At 37.5% G+C, this 21,197-nt stretch overlaps 1 protein-coding gene across 4 annotated transcripts; it reads right to left on the reverse strand.

Annotated features, from left to right (window-relative positions):
* Window positions 1-1,631: 1,631 nt before the first annotated feature.
* Window positions 1,632-20,146, reverse strand: LOC113233402 (E3 SUMO-protein ligase RanBP2-like). 4 transcript variants are annotated; one of them, XM_026468523.1, is made up of 13 exons: window positions 19,988-20,146; window positions 19,668-19,893; window positions 18,764-19,497; window positions 13,883-17,911; window positions 13,666-13,808; window positions 12,036-13,564; window positions 10,178-10,383; window positions 7,940-8,080; window positions 7,010-7,207; window positions 4,136-4,417; window positions 3,656-3,856; window positions 2,825-2,947; window positions 1,632-1,689 (listed from the first exon to the last, which is right to left on the reverse strand). In XM_026468523.1, exons 1-13 carry the CDS (start codon window positions 20,054-20,056, stop codon window positions 1,645-1,647), a joined length of 7,926 nt encoding a protein of 2,641 aa, XP_026324308.1. In that variant the 5' UTR covers window positions 20,057-20,146; the 3' UTR covers window positions 1,632-1,644. The 4 variants fall into 4 exon arrangements, with proteins under 4 accessions (XP_026324308.1, XP_026324309.1, XP_026324307.1 ...); XM_026468524.1 differs by having other exon boundaries at window positions 13,883-17,841; window positions 18,721-19,497; XM_026468522.1 differs by having other exon boundaries at window positions 13,883-19,497.
* Between the last annotated feature and the right edge of the window lie 1,051 nt (window positions 20,147-21,197).

Here is a 21,197-nt window from a genome sequence, read left to right on the forward strand (position 1 = left end):
CTATCACTTATCCGCATATGAATTTAGTAATTTCGGCTATACTCGAAGCAGCATAAAGTCACGAGTGATCCAGTAAATCAGTCGTGGCTCCATCACAATTTATTTTATAATTAGAAATGCAAAAAGACCTAACCAACTAGGAACATTTCAAGCCAACTTAATGAACTTCGTCATACAAAATGTTAGTGTTCATAATTAAAATTTCAGCTAATGTTGGTTAGATCTCTTTGTAACAAATTGGCAATTACATATTTATTTATACTTTTTCTTTTTTTCCTTTTTGAGTAGAATGAAGCTGGTTTCAATCTATCTACGACCCATGATATTACGTTGCTTATTATTTATGGAAACTAGGCTATTATTGTACCTATAGTTTATGATGGGTTCGGTATTTATACCCTAATTTATATTTATATCAATGCACGGTAAATTCTTGATCATTGTAAAAAATTCACAGACCTACAATTACATTTTTTCGCTATTAATTCATGTAAAGAAAGACGTTAACGTCCGATTTCAATCAGACGATCGTTAAAGGTCGAAAATCCGGATTTCAAAGCTGGTGTACAATCACCAACGGAATGCTATATAAACCAAGCACTAGTTTTGAGTCATTATTTTTTAGATAATATACTTACTTAGATAAATAGACACAGGCTTTTATGTGGTATGGCAACGTCATAATTATTTACTTTGGCTGATTAGGATAATTTGAATGCCCATAATTATCATTAAATACAATGAACGATTCGTGTTGTGTAACAAACTGCCAATATTTTGATTTTTAGCTTCTATTCTCTCAAATTCTCATCTGTTTGCAATATCAACCAACCCATATAGATTTGCAGTTGTTTACCTAACACCCTGTATATAGCAGGTTTTAAAAATATCTTAATAAGGTTAAATTAGTTTCAGATAGTACGTACATTGTAGCAGTCCATAAACCGAGTCGAAGACCGCCACAGGTAGTGTGTAACGTGACATTATTGTAATCTGGTGATGAGACTGTATATGTATATAACACTATCGGCAGTCACTTGTTTTTGCCAATCGCCTTTTAGCGTTCAATTATTCGGTACTGGTATTTTAGTCAAAAAATACGCGTGCTATAGAAGGAGCATTATAGAAAGTGTAACAAATAGGTGTAGTTACATTATAGGATATGGAAGATTTCACGAACTTGAACAACTTTAGCCAGAATTTTTTGTTACTGAAAAATATTTTTTTAAAGGAAACCTGTTGTTGCTGCCACACGAGATGTGTAAAGTTAAAGTTCAATGTTATGGACACTATTATATCTCAAACTAAGACTACAGTTTTCTATTATATTTGTAGATACTATAATATTTGAGATTTATTAAAATTCACAGAAAATCTTTATCTTTTCAGGTTTGAAATATTTTTCACACATCAATGTTAGAAATATGATGATATACTGAGACGATTCACTACAAATGAAAAAATAATAATATCTAATAAACAAAATAACAAAACATTGAATTAAAAAATGTTTTAGTCGACTGGACATCGCAAATCAGACAATTCCAATTTAAAAACAGGACTATCACACACTTATAACCTAAATCAAGATAACTAAGCTATAATGTAAATATAATTTAAAAAAAACTTCCTTTAATTTCAGCTTTACGATTCCGGGTCTGTTGAAGAATATGTAGCACCTTTACTCGTCTGAAATGAAATAAACGTGTCCTAGAGATCGTTACGATTACTTAATGGAACCCACCAGATAACATACAAGGCTGGGAAACCAATCGTTTTGAATTTGTTATCTATGAAGCTCTTAAATGAATGAACTCAACTATGTCAGACAATATTCTCATCTAAATTAGCATCATCATAATCTCAGCCCGCTAACACCCACTGCTGGGTATAGGCCTCCTAAATTAGTATAGCAGAAATTAAAATTAATATATTTATCAGTAATGATGTTGCTCCTCAAAATACTTAATAAAAGAATACGAGCAGAACGTTCGTCGTAGTTTTTTACGCAAACAATTTTTCAAAAATTATATAGGGTTAGATGGGGTAAGAGGAACGCCGGGGGAATAAGGGAAGTCTTAACTCATAATTTAAAGAGTTTAGCACTATAGCCTCTCAGTCGATAAAAAAAGATAAACAAATTAGTTTAAGCGATTTTAAAGAGATGTCGCTACGATGGTCCAAATCCAAATGGCGGAAATAACAAATTTGACAGTTGTGAAATCTTGAGAACACGAGGTATTACATTTCTTTTAACATCTTATTACTTTCATCATCATAATAAACTCAAAAACCGACCTCAAAAGTTCGAGAAATTACATCTATTTACCAAGTTTTATTGAAATCGGTTATCGGAAAGTGCGCGATACCGGATTCATCCACTAGTTTGCCACCTTTAAAGGTAGAATATTTCTTTAAATTTAAATGGGATTATTCTTTCTAACAAAAAAATAATCCTCAAAATCGGTTCGCAAATGTTCAAAAATGAGTTATCGCCAGACATACATACAAAAAAAGAAAAAAATACAGAACCTCCTCCTTTTTTTGAAGTCTGGTAAAAATACAGTGACTGTTCCTCTTACTCCATCTTTTGGGGAAAGAGAAACGTTAGCACAATTTGCACGTTGTCGGCAAATACACCGTATTGATTTTAGTGTAAAGGATTTAAAACATGTAAAGCTAAAATTGAGTGTACTTTAAAATTCTTATAAGACTATCTGTTCTTCCTACAGCTCAAAACATTTGATTCAAAATAAAGTACGTTTCTCTTCCCCAATGACTTTAATAAAATAGATATTTGTTTGCATGTCAATTACCAACTCACCTCACAGCTATCATAGAAAGTGAGTGCGGTCTCTAGGTCGTGGAAGTCCATGGTTACAGTCTTATCCACAGGATCGTTACTGGTGTAGTCGGTACCAGACCACGTGCATGAGGTTTCGTTCAACTGCAACAACGAAATGTGAGTATATTACACGAAAAGTTTGCGCATTGCTACACGGAGCAAACACGAGAATCCTATTATATTAATCCCTAAGTGTCGTTGGTAGATAGAAAGGGAGCAAAGTTGCTGGGCTATTCGTTCTTTAAGTTACGTCTAAAATTGTCAGAGGTCTCTTGCGCGTAAAACTCGAGTTCCAAGACATGTAAGTAATATAGTCCTTCCACGTCTTTCACATCAACTAGACGCGTCCATTTCCACTCACGCATACGATTTTACACGTACCCCAGGCTGTGTCCCTAACACTGTATATATTTCGTAAAGAGGTATAGCAGCAGTGCATTACAATTATTACTTCTCATGGTAGTCTTCATAGTTTCCCAAAGTGATCCCTACCGCGCCCCGGTGGACGCTAAAGAATCCTAAGGGGGAGTTAGGGGTCTCGGAAGTAATTGGGAGCGTTGATGATATCCAGGGGATACTACCGCTTTGAAAAAAAACTCGAGTTATCTATATAAACTACACAACATACAATTGTAATTTTTACCCTTATGGTTTTTGTGTCAAGTTAATATAAAAAATACGTGTTTTCAATTATTTTTTGTGGTGATGGGCGTTGAAATTTTTTTGTCTTGCCTTGCCAAGTGTGCCAAAGTGAGCAGTGGCAGTGAGTCAAAAACTTTTGGGAACCTATGTGGTAGATGAATATTTTACCTGGAATTCAGTTTCGGTATGTATTAGCATGTCGGCAAGGATCTCGCCTGTGTCATTGTCGGTGACCAGAATCTTAGGCGAGTAGATCTCCTGGTCAAACAAAAGCTGGACATGAGCGTTCTCGCAAGCTGTTTCAGAATTGCCTTGTCGCACTAGCACCTCCCCATCGCATGCATAGTATGTTGCGGACTCCTCATCCTCCTAAACAACACAAAACAAACCATATAGTAAGACAACAATTAACACCTGCAGTAGCCGAGCCCTTTAAAGATCCAGAATTATCTTAGACAACTAAAGTATCTCTATTCAAATCAAAATTACTATATTATATAAGTATAAAAAACAGAATTAAGAGAGACAAATACATGCTTATATTCGTCAAATGAAACTGTATCACCGCCAAAGGTAGCACGGGTTATTAACAAAGTTACAGAAAACGAATTATTGAATCATCACTGTGTGACTGTTATAGTTACGTACATCATTATAATAGTCGTAATCATATTCATGATCATAAACCTCCTCATCAGGATCTTCTTGTGGCTCTTGGAACTGAACCTGTTTAAAGAGCTCTGTCTTCATTTGTCCATTCTGTTTGCCATCAGTCTGATCTTTAGATTGCGAGTCTGTAACCTCGGTTACTTTTGTTGACATTGCGGGGTCAGCGCGAGCACTATCTTGTAAGCCTTTGGGTAATCTTAGTGGTTCCACAGGTTTTTCAACGTCTTCCCTTATTGCTTCAGCTGCTGCAGCTTGTAGTTTCTATTGGTGAAAATAAATTAAACTAACCACCATTTACGAATGTAAAAATTAATAAATTAATAATTATTTTTATTGTAATTAAACGAAACACTATTTTTAAACTACAAACGACAATAATAGTCGCCAAATGCAGAAAACGCATTAACTATTTAATTATCAAAATTAGTGTTATGAGTGAATACCTCATATGTGATTTCTATGTAATTTTTCAGGACGAAGATAAAAATGTGGTGTAATCTCTTTTAGATACTATATTACTTCAAATATATATTTGAGCAAGATGTTTATAATTTTTCCTTCAACAAATATCAGTAAAAACGAACTATGTGAAAACGCGTATGCGAGGTTTTCACTCAAAGGCGATGGTATGTAGTCTTCCTTTAAAATGAAACACAATAAAAAAATAATAATTTTTATGATTCCTGTCAAATTTAGAAAACTCTACATTCGGAAATAGCTTAGAAACGGCAACATTTAAATACTGCTAACTTTAAATATCAATAATAATACATTATTATTGACACAAACATGGAATAAACACAAAGAAAAATTTCTTCGATCCACGTAGCCACGTTGAAGCGACAGACGCTGGTTCGTGACCAGTCGGATAAAGAAAATCTTTGTTTCGTTCGACCTTTGTATCAATAATAATAACAAACTAGTGGAACATTTCTATTAAAAAAATCATGGACAACATGGCAGTAAAACCGTAAATATTCATTGACCTTTTCGGTACGTCAATGTATCCATTCAATAAAAATAAATACATGTATGTATGTATGTATATATTAAAGTCTGTTCCAATCCATTTTGAACAAGAAGTAAACAAACCTGATGGGTTAAAATTCTAAAGCAATCACTCAATAAATCGAATAAGTAACACTTTCACGTAAATTTCGAAGATTTCGACTTACTTTAAATATAGGTGCGCATTTGACCTCCAACTCACCTGATTGAAAGTGACGATGAGATCAACAATGGAGCATGCACACCTAAATAATGCCTATTGACTCTCGCCTTGAAAAGGTCCAAGTTATAACGTTCAGGGAACAAGTCTGCAGGCAGGGATTTGCCGTTCGCCATATAAATGTGGAAGCGTAACGCTTCGTGCGAATCTTTGGAATATCCACAAAATAGGGGTGGAACCTAAGTCTACGTCTAGTCCCCTGGTGATGGAAAGGGGAAGGCGGAATTAAATCGTGTAATTCCATCGCACACTCTCCGTGATATATCCTGTAAAATACCGGTAAGCAGGCAACTTTACGGCGGTGTTCAAGGCTCTGTAGCTTCGCCTCCACTAATTCCGAGTCACCTATAAGCCTCTTGGCACTGTTGTCAATTGAATCCAAAGTGGCCAGTTGATATGTCGCAGATTCATCATTTAAAATCATTCTTATTCATTTAAATAGCATCTGAAAATCGTATTTGAAAAATGGTAGTCCAAAAGTGAGGTTATTATTCCTCTATACTACTATGTCTTGCCTATGGTTGCATAGTGCTATTCGAAAAAAAACATTCGGTTCAATCAATTAAAGTTTAGTAATCGATTATTAAATCGAACATTTCAATCGCAATCGAACGAGTATCTAAGTGTAAGGATTTGAAGGAGGATTTACCGCACCTACCGGCGGGGAATGAGGGACCGAGGCAAGCCACCCCCTCCCCAAGAGGTGGAGCGGGAGCGCCGCCTCGCGGCGCAGCGCATGCGGGACCGGTGGAAAGAGGGCTTGGCGGATCCCCCCTATGGCGCTCGTACCATAGAGGCGATCCGCCCTGTCCTCGTAGAGTGGGTAAACCGGTCCCACGGGCCACTGTCGTACCACCTTGTGCAGGTGCTGACCGGGCACGGCTGCTTCGGTCACTACCTGCACAAGGTGGCGAGGAGGGAACCGTCCCCGTCGTGCCACGAGTGCGGCGCTGCGGATGACACCGCGCAGCACACCCTAGAGGTGTGTAGCCGGTGGGATGAGCAGCGCCGCACTCTGACGGGGACTGTAGGGCAGGACCTCTCGTTGCCGAGCGTGGTTGCCGCCATGCTCGATAGCGAGGAGTCCTGGGAGGCGCTGGCCTAGAGGCTGTTGGCGCAGAGGTTATGTCGCAAAAGGAGGCCGCGGAGCGGGTGCGCGAGGACGCGGCGGACGCGCACCCGCTCCGGCGCAGACGTACGGGGAGAAGGCGAAGGCAGTTCGCTGCTCGCCTAATCCCCTAGTGAGACCAGCGGGCTCTGGACAGGGACTCCGGAGCCTGCATTGCACGGCCTCACTCGTCTGGGGGGCGGGTCGGAGGACAACCGACTCGCCCCTCCGTTGGCGCGGGAGCCCTGGCGTAAGCTAGGGCGGCCGGGCGGCGTCGTGGTGAATGTTCACTGATCCCACGGCGCCGACTCAACCGGCGAGAGGGAAACCCGGGGGGGGTTTTAGTGGGGTAGGCCCTCCAGTCTGGAGGGAGAGTCCCCACATAGGGGTATCCATAAAGATTTCCCCCCGTAAAAAAAATAAAAAAATAAAAAAAGGTCCGTGACTTGTTTGTTTACTTTTTGTTTAAAATGGATTGAAACGAAGTATACATATATGTATAACATTTTGTACCCACCCGAATACACTCATTGACCTTGTCCCGGAAGTTAGTGGCCAACTCTACAGACTTGAAAAGTACTGCCAATGTTTCTTGTTCACCAGAAGGATTCTCAGCGAAATTACGACCTGCCCAGGTCCAGGCGCGGTCAGAGTTCTTCATCGGAAGCAGTTCCAAATCCATAAACAGTAACATGTTTAATACCGCTTTGTGCACCTGGAGAAAGGATAACATTTTGTAAATGCATTTGTCCCCATAAAATAAGTGCTACAGCTATAAATAGCTATAGCATACGGTATACCGTGCATACGTAATTTAATTAATAAGTAGGTAACTAAGAAAATATAAACAAGTAATTTTGTTTGTTAGGCAATGTTTAATAGGATGGTACATAATGTACTTTCAAAATTAAAGTGAAACAAACCACTAAAAGTTACTACATAGCTTCTGCGTACTTGGATGACAAAAATCCATGGTAGTCAGCCGATTAGCTCTTGCAGGTTGCCTTGATCTATCATATACGAAATATTGTAATGATAAATATACACGAATGTCTATTTACAAAGAGCAACCTCCAGAGCTTACTGATTCTTCTAAGGGATCTGCCTTACGAATGGCTACAAGTCTCAAGTTTGACTATTTCATGCGCAATTTGCTTACCCATGAAATAAGATCATTTGAGTTTCGAGTACAAACAAGGACGCATACAATTGAATCATACACTTTCAACTTTTCGTGGATATTGTCGCGAATGAAAAACGAATAAAATAAATATTTAATTACAATACTCTAACGCCGTGGGTTCCCCGCGACCGCTGAGTCATAAACCGTTAGCACTGTCTGCGGTTTTATTATAAAATGTATCACTGTTTTCAAGACAAATAAATGAGTTTGTTATTATTATTACTGATTCACACAAAACTCGCAAAATGTTACAAAAAAGCTTACTTGTTCACGTCGGAGAAGAAATCTATAAGTTTTCCGTTCAGGGTGGTACAAGACCTTCATTTCACCAACACCTCGCTCCTTCCACTCCCGCGTCTTGTCGTCGTAGCGGTACAATTTGCAACGCTCACCAAATAATTTGACCTAGAAAATAAGCAATTATTAGGTGAAACCAGTAATGAGGACAACAGTAAATTTTTAACAATCAATTAGATATATTTACAATCGCATTTACAGAGTTTATAAATATGTAGTAATAAGTTTAATTTGTTATGTGCATAAATCAGAATCACTTTGAAAGCAAAAGAATCGTTGTGCAAAGCTAATCGCGTCGAAAGGTAGAAAAGAGTGTTTGTGGCTTTTAGTGATTATTGAATGGGGTTCATTGGACCAGTGGACCAGGGAGTGCCTCTTTAATACTGTAACGTAGAATAAATAGTTGGCGAACCGATAGTATTTTGCAATTTTTGTAGTGTAGTGGCTTACAGACAAGGCAATCTCCACACCGTTTTCAATATTTTTTATTTTTATGATACTAACCTCGTTTTACATCGTTAGGTGTACAATACGTTAGCAGAGGGCTAACGTATTGTACAGCAACTATAAAATATTGCAGTGGTTCCCTGGTAAAGTAGTACATGCCAGCCACTTCCATTGCAAACTTTTTTTAAAAAGGGGAACATCATGTTTCCTTATAATGCTAAATATTTTACAATTACCTATATGTTTTGAAATTGAAAATTTAGTAACATACTTAATTGATTACTTAAAAATTTAGATAGTAAATAATTTAGCTTTATTTTACTAAGGGGATAATGTGGATATCGACAACGTGTCGTAATATTATAAATATAAAAAATAATTTTCAACTTCTTGATCAGAGTGCATCAGTCTTAATCATCATCAGGCAAGTTTAAAGATGGAAGTGCTATAAATAGTTCAACTTTTATAACAATGTAGCTGCAGATAATGTGATGGTCGGGAGTGCTATAGCAATGGGCAATGACACTATACGTGTTTGGATTGGGTTGGGCAGCTTTTGTTAAGCTAAAAGTGACTAGATGAGTTTCTTCATTGTTAGAGTTTACGTTAGAATTTAACCTTTTAGATACAATACAGAGTGATAAAAAATAACTGGCCATTTTTTTCTTGTGCATAAGATTCAGTAATAGAACACATTAGTGAAGTAAAACAAAAAAAACTTCCCCATTTTTTGATGTTAATATTTCCCAATAATTTCTTTTTACCTCAAAATAGTAAATAAAATTTAGCGATCGTCGATGCGTTAGTTTAATACTTTTCACTTGTCATGCTCTTAAAGTTCGTATTTATGCTGGGTGTAGGCTGCTTAAAATAGGATTTTATGCTCTAGTGCATAAAATAAAAAACCATCGCATAAAATACGTCTAATTAATTACGTTGTAATTTTACATTCAATTTTAATTAAATAATCGCTTATTTGAATATTGCTGTTTAAGTTCCTCGCAATCGAAGTGAAAAGCAGAGTGTATAACTCGTTCATAAAACCCATTTTACCCTCAACTTAAGTATCCACACTCGCCTGCGGCTCGGGTAGTATACTCTTTATGCACTTATTGTACAATGTACTATTGTTGTCAGTCAAATAAATGAACTCGCGCGCTGACTCCGCCTACTGCCCCACAGCGTTCTTGTTGCTATAGCAACGGCGTCTGCTAATCATCGCGTGTCAATATTGTTCATAATTTTTCGGAAAACTTCGAGACGTCATAACTTATTTATTTGTTAAGTATTTGAAGAAAAAAAAACCGAACATGTATTTTTTATTTCCATTATACAGAATGCTCCTTTAAAACGGTCAGTGGTTTTTTTATCACAAAAAAAAAGTAAATGCTCTCACTTGTTAAAGGGAAACACGCAGTTTACTTGTGCGAGATACGGTTGCGCTCGACATTACTGCGCTAAAATTTACTTAATACGCCACATAACAAGGTATCTGGGTCAATAAACATAATTGCATTGTTTACATCATCTGTCAAGATAGAAAGGCTTATATTTCTTTTTATATTTTCATTAATACTTATGCTATCAGTCGTCCGCGATATCGCTTTCGTCGTACTTATGAAACAGAGATGCAATGGTGGGAGATTTTATAATAAATTCTGGGATTACATGAAGCAAATCAAAGTAGTTAACTATTTTATATATTCGTACAGATTACAACTTTTTTTGTCATAATATAGTAAATGTTCATTTTCTAACCTCATCTTCTTCTCCAGTAGTGACAACAATTTTGTCAGGTAAAGGTACAATAGGTTCGTAATGTGGGTCATATTCCTCCTCGGCTCCCGCTACAGAGTCGTCACCTGCACCGCTTTCATTTGCCGATTTATCAGTGTCTTTAGCCGATTTTTGTGCACTTGTAAATAATTGTTGTCCCGCGCCTTCCCACTGGAAGTCAGTATTTTCTGCAGAACAAAAAGAGTTCATATTAAACTATAAGTACAATATTAGTACATTGTATGTATATAAATAAATAAATATATAAATAACGCACACACTCAACATAGCCCCGCACTAGGGAAACCCTGTGTCGCGGGTACCATGGACACACACATAGACAACCACAAATTACACCCAAACTCACGAGAGAAATAAATGTAAGCCATACAAACATTTCTCCCGGCCCGGGAATCGAACCTGGGACCTCTGCGTGGCAGTCCGGCATGGTAACCGTTCGGCCACGGAGGCAGTTAATTATGGTCGATAACTAGGCAATTATGAACACAGATACATCGCAAGAGCGTTTATTATTGTTGTTCCGCCCGTGTGGCATATAATGTATTTCATTACACTTCCAAGGAAGTTAAAAACAGGAAAATTAGTCTTTGGAATGTTATAGTTCAAACCAGAGAACAAATAAGTAATGAGAACGGACACTCTCCGCCCCTAGCTTTAGATACCGCACCACCCTCCGCACATTGACTGAACGAGTACAAGGCTGTCGGCGAGCCGATTTCGCGCTAAGACGGCTTTGATGTTTGAATATAGTTTTCATTTATTCATTACGAAATTTGTAATTTGAAAGTTAATATATAACATCATTTTACGTTACTATTTATAATGGTCGTGAGTAGTGCTGTGTACGGCTGTTTATAATCATCTGAATGGGATAAATAGAGAAGTTTCTTTCGTTTTTTGAAAGATAAAACGAAGTAAGTAAAAAAAAACTTATGTCTGAGACTCATTCAGTCATTGTTTTCTTTAGTGCAGAGTAATATATAATACAGATTTATTATATCAATATAATAGACGCCATAACTTCGTGAGCTAGACAAGGGTTCTAGAATTTTCAATTTGTATTGCCGACAAATATTACGTAGTGAATATACCTAATTATTATTCTAGTTAGTGAATTAATAAAAAATATAAAATTATATCGATATATAAATATTTAATGAACATGTGTGATTATTAGGATTCTATAATAGAATTATAGATAACAGATTCGCGTTTGAATTCTCGCTATGTTGCCGCTCTGACCACGTAACGTAAGAGTACGAGCAAGTGATGGGTAGGTAACCCCTGCCACTTCACTCACACATTCGCGCGTGTACAGATAGCGCCTTGCTGTGTGTAGTAGTAGGTAAATAATTTTCGACTGTGTAAGGAGTGTCCGGTGTGTGGTTCAAAAATACTTACAAAATTTTATGTATCTCATAAAAATGTTATAAACATCTAAACTTAATTTGCAAGCTTTTAAACTTTTTGCTTTGACTTTATATAATGAAATAAAAAGAAAATCTGTATACTACAGTGTTTACGAGTATGTGCCTCATAAAAATGATATATAAAATAAAGCTAACTGTATTTACATTAATTGTAATAATATATTTTCCGGTATCGTGACACGAGTTTGGCGCATGACGACTGTGATGGCCGAGCCAGCGCTTCTATTCGGCGGCAGGAATGTGGAAATACGAAAAAAATTACTGGCTTACGGCTGTATGTTGAAAATAACAGCCTAGTTTTGATGCACGTTATGCTAGTACTTCCAAAAAACGGTTTTGAAAAAACATTAATGATATTCTCTTATGACATTAAAGCCAGACTTACTCACTTTGGACATTAAAGCCAGATCCACTGGATGATAATGCAGCAAATGACAAGCTGTTATCAACTTTGAATGGGGTCTCAGGAGCAGCTGACTCGACGGTTTCTTCAGTTTTGTTTTCAGTTGTTGCTGTAATAGGTGTTTTCATCATGTCTGGTTTCTGCTGATTTGTCGCACCTCCGAAAGTCCATGTTGGTGCCTGAGTTCCTGTAGCCGCTATATTGAAAACAGAAGCGCCACTTCCAAAATTCTGGGGTTGTGCCGAGTTAGACCCAAATATTGATTCTGCACTTGAACCAAATATGACTTTGTTTGGTTTTTGCTGATTCTCAGATAGAGCTCCAGGCCCAAACAAACTGCCACGATACCCACTACTAAACAAGTTAACGGGTTTTGAATCTCCGCCAAATAACGATTTCACTTCGGGTTCTTGAGCATCATCTTTCTTGTTATCTGACGAGAAACTAAATATTGATTCGTTTATAGAAACTCCCGAGTTATTATTTCCAAAAATGGATTTAGATTCCCCACCAAGTTGAGGGGTATCAAAAACGGATTTATTTTCTTCAGTCTTGGATTGGGATGTTCCAAAGAAAACTGGTTTTGTCTCTTCAGGTTTGGACTGTGTGGTTCCAAAAACAACTTTGGGTTGAGAAGTTCCAAAAATGGATTTTGTTTCTTCAGGTTTATTATCAAATTGAGAAGTTTGTGTACCTAATTTTGGAGGCGCTAATATGGAGCTCTTCGCATTTGTTATTTGACTTTCGCTAGCACCAAAGATGTTACTAGACGTGTTTTGTGACTGCCCGAAAATATTTTGTTTATCGCCGAACCCAGCAAATATATTTTTCTGGGTGAATGCATTTTCCTTGTTTTTTGTATCATTTGCAGGTGCGGCATTAGTGGGAGTCACAGGCGAAACAGAATTGGCATTTGAACCGATCGAACCTAAAGGAGTTCGGAATATGGACGTATCTGAAGTTTTGTCAAAGTTAGCTGGAGTCCCGTAAAACGAGTTTATCGGACTTTGGAAAGCAGTCGGTAATGATTTAACTGGCGTAGATAAGGACGAGGTGAAAGGTGTTGTTCTTGAAGTCAAACTGAAGCTTGAAGTTGAGTGGATTGATTTTTCATCATCAATCATGCAACCACGGCATCCTTGACATGGTTCTTTGGTTTTATAAGTGAAGAAGTTCTCAGGCAGCATAAGTTCTTTAGCTTTTTGTTTCTCATCGTCTGTTGCCAGAATTTCACTTACAAAGACAACATCTTCACTGTCATTGACTTTAGTTGAATGTGATTCATTTTTAACTGCTAATTTACCATCTCTGGCATTGTCAATGGCTTCTTTGAATTCTAATGCAATTTCTTTAGTTTTGAATCTTAGGCAGAATTGTTGCAGACTTAATTCGCCCTCACTGAAGTCGTTAGCAGCAAACAACCAGGTTTTGTCGTCTTTTGGAGAGTACAGTATTTCAGGTGTTAAGGCATGATTTAGGCAAATTTTTAAAACCTGTTCTCGTCGCATTACAATTCTGAAATAAATTTATAATAATTATATTTTGTTCCGCTAATCATTTATTGTTTTATAAACCATGATACACACAGGATCTGATGAATAGATAGGTCCACTCACCTCAGCTTTCCAGTATCTTTATGTTTCAAAATTTTAACAATCCCAATTCCACGCTCTTTCCACTCGCCAGCAATGAATCTAAATAACTTTGCTCTGTGCCCATAAAGTTCTATCTCATTTTCTTCTCCCGTTACAACTTCAACCTAGAAAAAAAAACAGCGAATAATTACAAAATAATAAAATAAATTGTAATATGAAGGTTATTAAATAAAATTACCTTATCAGGCATCGGTACAACAGGACTGAAGTAGATATGATGCCCTTCATCTTCAGACGCATATTCATCACTTTCATCGCCTTGACTCTTTGGAGATTTCATGGGACTTTTACCTTTTGGAGGAGTTTTTGGCTTGAACTTGAAATCAAAAGTCCCAGCATCTTTAACACCAAATGCTTCGGTATCAGCTTGGGGTGTTGGTAAAAGTGCTGGTTTAACTGTTGCGATTGGTTGATTCTTATCATGACTTGGTGTAGCAGGCACATTAATAAGTGTTTCATAAGCAGGTGACACTTTAGGTCCAAAGACTGACGACCTTTGTTCTGATGTGGCGGTTGGAATTCCAAAGCTAAACTTATGTGCACCTGTACCATCGAATATGGACGTAGTTTCTACCTTCGACGTCTGCTCAGTAGCGTTGTTAGCTGTTAGCGGAGTTCCGAAATTGAATTTAGGACCAAAACCCAACGATGTGAGAGGAGCAACAGGAGCAGCAGAAGCTGTTGTTTGTGAAGGAATTCCAAACTTAAATTTGAATGTATTTTCAGAAGGTGCACCTACACTGCTGTCTATTTTAGGCATGCCGGGTTCCTTCGGAGTATGACAAGCAGGACAATGATCAATATTTGCTTCATTACGAATAAAACAACCATTACATTCCCAGCTCCCTACTTTGGGTTTGAATTTATCACCCCAAGCAGCAGCAGCAACTGTGGGTTCATTTGTTGTTGCTTCTTTTACATTACTTTGTGGGTTTGGTTGCTCACAACATGCGCACTTTGCAAAACTCTCCAAATTGTTTGTGTAACATGTTTCACAATACCAAGAGCCTGCTTTGGGTTTAAATTTATCCCCAAATCCAACTTTGTTATTAAGATTTGCTTCATTTTGCTCTTCTTTCGCAGCCTTAGAATCATCTTTCATTTTAGACTGGACAGATTTAAGAGTGTCCATAAAATCGTCGCAAGCTTGCACAGTCTTGAATCGTAAGCAGAACGTCTCTGCCACTAACTCCCCTTCTGAAAAATCTTTAGCACACCAAGTTACAGCTTTGTCCATATTTGGCATTTTTTGGAAAACCAAATCATTTGTTACAGCATGATTGCAACATACTTTCATGATTTGCTCTCGTCGCATCAAGAGCCTTACTTTCTGTGGGTTGTCTTTGTGTGCAAGTATTTTAATATTTCCCAAGCCACGTTCCTTCCACTCCTTACTATTAGCATCAAATCTCAATAATTTGGCTCGATGTTCAAATAAAACGGTTTCATCTTCTTCACCAGTTTTTTGGTCAATCAAAGCTGGTAATGGAACAACCGGCTTGAAGTCAACATTGGGCTCAAATTCTTCGACTGTATCAGAAGCATTTAACTTATTTGGTGTTTCCTGTTTTGGTGTCTGGCTATTAGAAAATACAACTGGCCCAGTAGTTGTACTGAAAATATTGCTAAAAGGCGAGCTCGTGTTTGGTTTTGCGATATTTAAATTGCTGAAGACATTTACTTTAGTAGTTGTAGGTACATCAGTTTTGGAATCAGATTTCGGATTATCTGGAACAGTCTTGAACGTCGGAATACTATTAAAAGTAAATCCTCCGAATTCAGTTTTGTTTTGCGGGGTGCCATAACTAAATCCAAATACGGGCTTAACAGGCGTACTAGATTGTTCCGATTTTGATTCTGCTATGGGCGTTCTTTCAGTTTCAAGTGGATTCTGCATAGCTGTAGTGGTAGCGGCAGATTGATTAGTACCTTCTAGTAAGTTCTTTGAATCTAAGCGCGACTTTTCGAAAATGTCGCTGAATTGCTGGGCAATGTCAGCAGTCTTAAAGCGAATACAAAACTTCTCAAGCACAACAGTTTCGTCAGCAAAATCGTTAGCAACCCAAAAGTAAGCCTTAGTTTCGTTCTTCATTGGCTTAATTTCCATATCAGGAGTAATAACATGGTTTGCACATATCTTATGAATCTGTTCTCTTCTCATTAATACTCTAACTTTACCAGTAATCTTGTGTTTGAGTAATTTAATTTCACCAATACCTCTTTCCTTCCATTGTTTATCGACAAAGCGAAATAATTTTGCTCTAGAGCTGAAAATTACAGTTTCGTCTTCTTCGCCAGTTGTTACTTTTACCTCTGCTGGGAGAGGGATGATAGGTTTAAAGTCTGGACAAGGATCATAGTTTTCCACAGAAGTATTGCTTCTTTCAGACAACGTCCTAGACTTGTTGAAACTGGTGTTTGGCGATATTCCGGTAAAAGATCCGTCAACAAAGCTCTTACTATGGGTGTCATTCTTTAAATCAAGGAATGAATCATTTCCTGTTGCAGATGTGTTATTATTAGCTTGAGTCGTTTTGAATACAGAAGGCTGACCCCAATTAATTAAGGTACTTGGAGTTGATACTGGTTTGTTTCCTACACCCGGAAAACTAAAGACGGGTGGCGACATAACTGTTGTGTCATTTCCAGATGGCATTGGAATTTGGTAATTATGAGGAGTTGCATTTGCCTTAATGTGCTTAGGTGGAATGGTTACGCTAAGAATTGGAGGTGGTGCTGTAGTACAGGTCGGGAGTGGATCAGAAGACGTGATAACAACGTTCACAGGTAATGACCTAGGAATATCCTTGGGTTCTACCGCCGAACTAGGTTTTGGTTTGGCGACAGTTGCAATAGGAGGAGGCGCGTTAACTGGTGCCGTAGCTGCTGAGGACATAGTGGGCACCGGCGGAACGGTGGGCACCGGTGTAACGGTGGGCACAGTTGGAACAGCAGGTACAGAGGGTGGCACCAGATGTGCCACGTCTAAGTACATTTGATCAGGGTTAGGGTAAACACCTGGATAGTTTATGGGCGTTCTAGTAGGGTCGAATAACGGTGGTGCTCCCGAAGTCTGGCCAAACTGGGAATATTGGTTATAGAGATTATACAAGCTTTGATTGTACAATTGATATGGATTTGATGGTACAGGGAATGGAGGCACAAGGCGTTGATTAAATGGCGGCATTACTTGTGAAGTCTGGAAGGGCAGCTGAGTCGCAAATGTCGATGCGTTTTCGCTAGTCCTGTAGTCCTCATCTAGATTGTACAAGTCATTGTCGTCTATAGTTTGTTCTGTGGACGCCTTTTTCAACTTATTCACTTCTTTTTTCAATTCCGCTATTTGTTTCCTCAAATCTCCTACATCTTTACATTCATTTCTACATTCGTTAATTTGATCTTTAATGTGGTCAACGGAAACTTTGAGTAACTTGAATTGATCTGTGGTGTTTTGTATATCAGATTGAATGGTATTCATTATTTGATTTCCCAATCTACGATTTTCTTCAAACCAAGTTTTAGTCTGTTCCATTAAATCATCAGCTAATCGCATTTGGAAGTTTTTGATTTGATTTTCAATTTTTTCAAGGAACTGTGAATCTGCTCTAGGAGGCTCCTGAAGAATTTGTGAATCAACTGCGGTTCTATATTGCGTCAAATTAGAGTTAGATTGTTGTTTTGGAGTGGAACTTATGTTGCGGAAAATTTGGTAATTATTTCGTATTTGTACATGTTCACTACCACCAGACGAAATGTTTTCATCTGATGAATACTTTCCATCTCCGTCATTATTAATAGATAATTCAGGATCAATTTTGTTAATGTTAGTTTCCACATCCTCAATTAGTTGTTGAATTTGAGAATACAAGGGATGATCCTTGTTTATTTCAGTCTCTTTAACACGATCCAAAGCTTTGTATGCGTAACTCTTGGCATTTATCATCAAAGTAGCATATTTGGTCTTTGTGTCAATTGCATTGTGGTCTCTGGATAAATTTTTCTCTTCCATAGCGATTTTGCTATAAGTGTACGCGAGGTGGTAGTATGCCTGTGGAGACTTCAAACTTGAAAGCAACTCAATAACTTTCTCATAATCACCATCATTTAAATGACTAATTGCCACATACAGTTTGCTCTCTTCTATCAGTGAATTTAGTTCCTTCAAACTCAGCTCTTTGTGAGTGTAATCAAATAACCTTTTTTCAGGCATTTTAATAGTCATTTTATTTTTTAGTTTCTCAAGCAATGGGAGAGCGGAAGAGTAGTACAAACCAGCTCTGATTTCTAAATTCATTTTCTCCTCAACACTTGTAGTAAGTTTTGCTTTTTCACGGAATATACTGCCAATAGTACAGAGAAGTTCAGGGTCAAGTCCATGATGGTCAACACACCGTACAACTTCAATTCCTCTGCTCAGTGTAGCACGAATATCAGTTAGTTCTGTACCTAATTCATTTTGGCTAAATTTGTATGCACAGTCCCACCATTTCATTTGTGAGAGTGGGCAAAGTAAATCTGTTATATTGGCAGGGATAACACTTGGCTTATCAGATGAGATATAAGAAAGTTCCACTGATTTTTGCTGCCGTGTTGTTAATGCAGCACAGTACAAAAAGGCATGAACATCCAATTTATTTAATGTCTCTGGGCCACAGTTACTCGCAGTTGGAGTCAACATATCAAAAAGGGTACATTTAAAATGAGCAAAATTTTTGTAATTCAGGATTGTCCATACAAAGTGATGTAATGATGTGGGATACTCCCTCTGTGCATCAACATCATAAGCTTCAACTTCAATTCTTCGTGGTAATCTAAGGACAGGTGTGGTATATGCATTGGTGACAAAGTGAGAAGTTTTTATTTTGGCTAAGTGATCTTTACTACCAAAAATTTTTTCATACAATTTGTCCTTCCAATGTCCAGAACAACATTGGGAAATTCTGTCTAAAAATGACTGACTCCGGTCTGAAATATTGCCAAGTAAGTAATGCCCAGATTGTGAGCATCTGTATGAGCCTTCTATGTACCAGCGGTTTACAGCAATTTGTAGCTTTTCAGGAGCATGTGTCAGCCAATTTACTTTAGAGTCCAATGGCACGGTTTGCCAAGCAATCAGCATTAAAGGAGCTGCTGACCAAATAGCATCACGCCAGCTAAGTTGATCCTTTTTGGCTTTCTTCAATAAGTATGTTGCTGTATGTAAAACAAATTGTCCTCTGTGGTGTTGTAATAGAGCTGCATGAAACTCACCAAATCCTGGAGGTGCTTCGGCTTTAGCTACTTGCTCCAAAGCTTGATCATATGCATGAAGGAGATCATTAGACTCAATTAAACTTTTAGCAGAGCCACTAGGTGTTTCAGTAAGACTCAAGACGCAGATCCGTTCTCGCACAGTGAGAAGTAAAAGCTGGTATTGCCAGTCATTGGGATTATGTGAATTGTGCTTCAATATTTCCACAAGAGTATCATACCACATATAATTGTTGTTAAAATGATTTCTTTTCCAGCCGAATTCTGTATTGAAGCTGTGTTCAAAGGCTTGCTTAATTTGGTTAGTGTGTTGGTAGTGTTTAAGGAGCCTACAGTGAAGTATGGCATCTTTAGGTCTTACAGCCAGTTCTGCTGTGAGCAACTTGACAAGGGCTTCTGGATCTGGGTTGGAAACTGTAACCAGTCTTTCTCGAAGACGGAAAGTGATAGGATGTCGTGGAAATGTGGCTTCTGCCTTTTCGCACCAATATTTAGCACGTCCAGGATCAATATCCACTTCATCATCAGCCAAAAGTTCACAAACTACAAAGAAAAATTAAAGGTTAAATAAAATGAATTGAACAATATTATGGTTTATAATAATGTTAGCAGAAATCGCATTAAATACACATAAATGAGAATAACTAGCAATATTTTTTTTACAACTAACAAGGCTTCCAACAAAATACAACAATAAACAGCTAGATACTCACTATCAAGTATGGTACTGGTCTGTGTCGGGTCTATGTCCAGTGATATTTTGTAATGTTCAAGAGCTTTTTCTTTCTGTCCGAGTTTCTGTAATGCTTGTCCGAGAAGCTTGTGAGCTGCCGCGTTGTTGTCCTTCTGAGTAAGATATTGCTCAACATATTTTTGGCAGCTGGAGTAGTCTCCCACTTCATAGTACAATCGCCCGATAGAATAAGCCCGGGTTTTAAACTGAAAACAATTGAAACCCTTGTAAAAACCACCATAGTCCTTGAAATTTACCTTGCCCATGCGTTAGAGGTGGAGTTCTGTTACCGCTACTCACCTCCTTCACCGACAATTTTGCGATTAAGTTTTCCACGTGTTTGTCAACGTCCTTCTTTGTTCTATACATATTCACGGCTAATATAATAAGCAAATGATTATCGTTTTCAGCCACTAATAACAATTAAAAGTAGAAATCGCGTGGGGCAAACGGTCGGTAAAATTCGCCTTCGTCATATTTCTATCATAGAACTTTGATTTTTCAATGCAACCGAGGTTGCCAAATAATAATTAATTATTCCCAATATTTACATGTCCTTTTTATTAACATGAAGTGAAAAATTGCTGCAATTTCGCCAGTATTTTTTTCTAATTATAAATTATAAGTGGCAGTACAATAATTTGAAAATTAATTATTATGTAAAAACGTAAAAGAGTGTCCATAAAGTACAATTCTAAGTAGTGCAACATACCATGTTTCCTAGAAATAAAAGTATTTTTTTAAACTTGCAATATGATATTTCATGTTAAGTTGGTACCATGCAATGTTATGAATGAATGAACTAAACACAGTTTTTAGGGTTCGGCTGCACCATCGTGGCAACAAAGTCGACCATTGTTACTATTGGGGCCTTTTGGAGGGAAAAGTGTCGTTTTTATTTTGATTTTCAATTATTTTGTGAAATCTAGTTTAAAGTGGAATAGGATAGTGCTATTGTGCCTTAATCGAAGATTAAAACGCGAAATTATACGAATTTCGAACTAAAATACCCGTATCGGCCCGTTCTAAGGAGTCCCGAGTCAATCCAACCACGGCGCCTCAAATTGCCTATCCTCTTTGTGGTGGCCATATTTACAGAAATATAATTAAACGTTATGTTTTCGGCTGAAGGACTTTGTTTCCATGGCCAGCAATAATTTATAAAAAAAAAATTGTTACTATTGAAGATTTTCTAGTCGCGGTAAAGATCGACTGTAATGTTTGTTTAACAAAATAACATAATATGTTGCAAAGGTTTATGTTTTAACTTTAACTCTCTATTGTTAATATCATACTTTTGCCATTTGTTTTTAATTTAATCCGTAAATATGAAATAACGTTTAACTTTTCTACTAGTTTACAACATCACCTTTAGATGTGGCTATCGTATATTTTAGCGTCAGCGATCAATATAGATGCCTGTATATTTAATGCTACATTATTCAATAAGGACGGTTTCAAATTTAAACATTGTTTTTGTGTTAATAAGTCTTTTACCGTCTTATATCGA

The sequence above is a fragment of the Hyposmocoma kahamanoa genome, unplaced genomic scaffold (assembly GCF_003589595.1).
Source record: "Hyposmocoma kahamanoa isolate Upper Pololo Valley unplaced genomic scaffold, ASM358959v1 78, whole genome shotgun sequence".
Taxonomy (NCBI): domain Eukaryota; kingdom Metazoa; phylum Arthropoda; class Insecta; order Lepidoptera; family Cosmopterigidae; genus Hyposmocoma; species Hyposmocoma kahamanoa.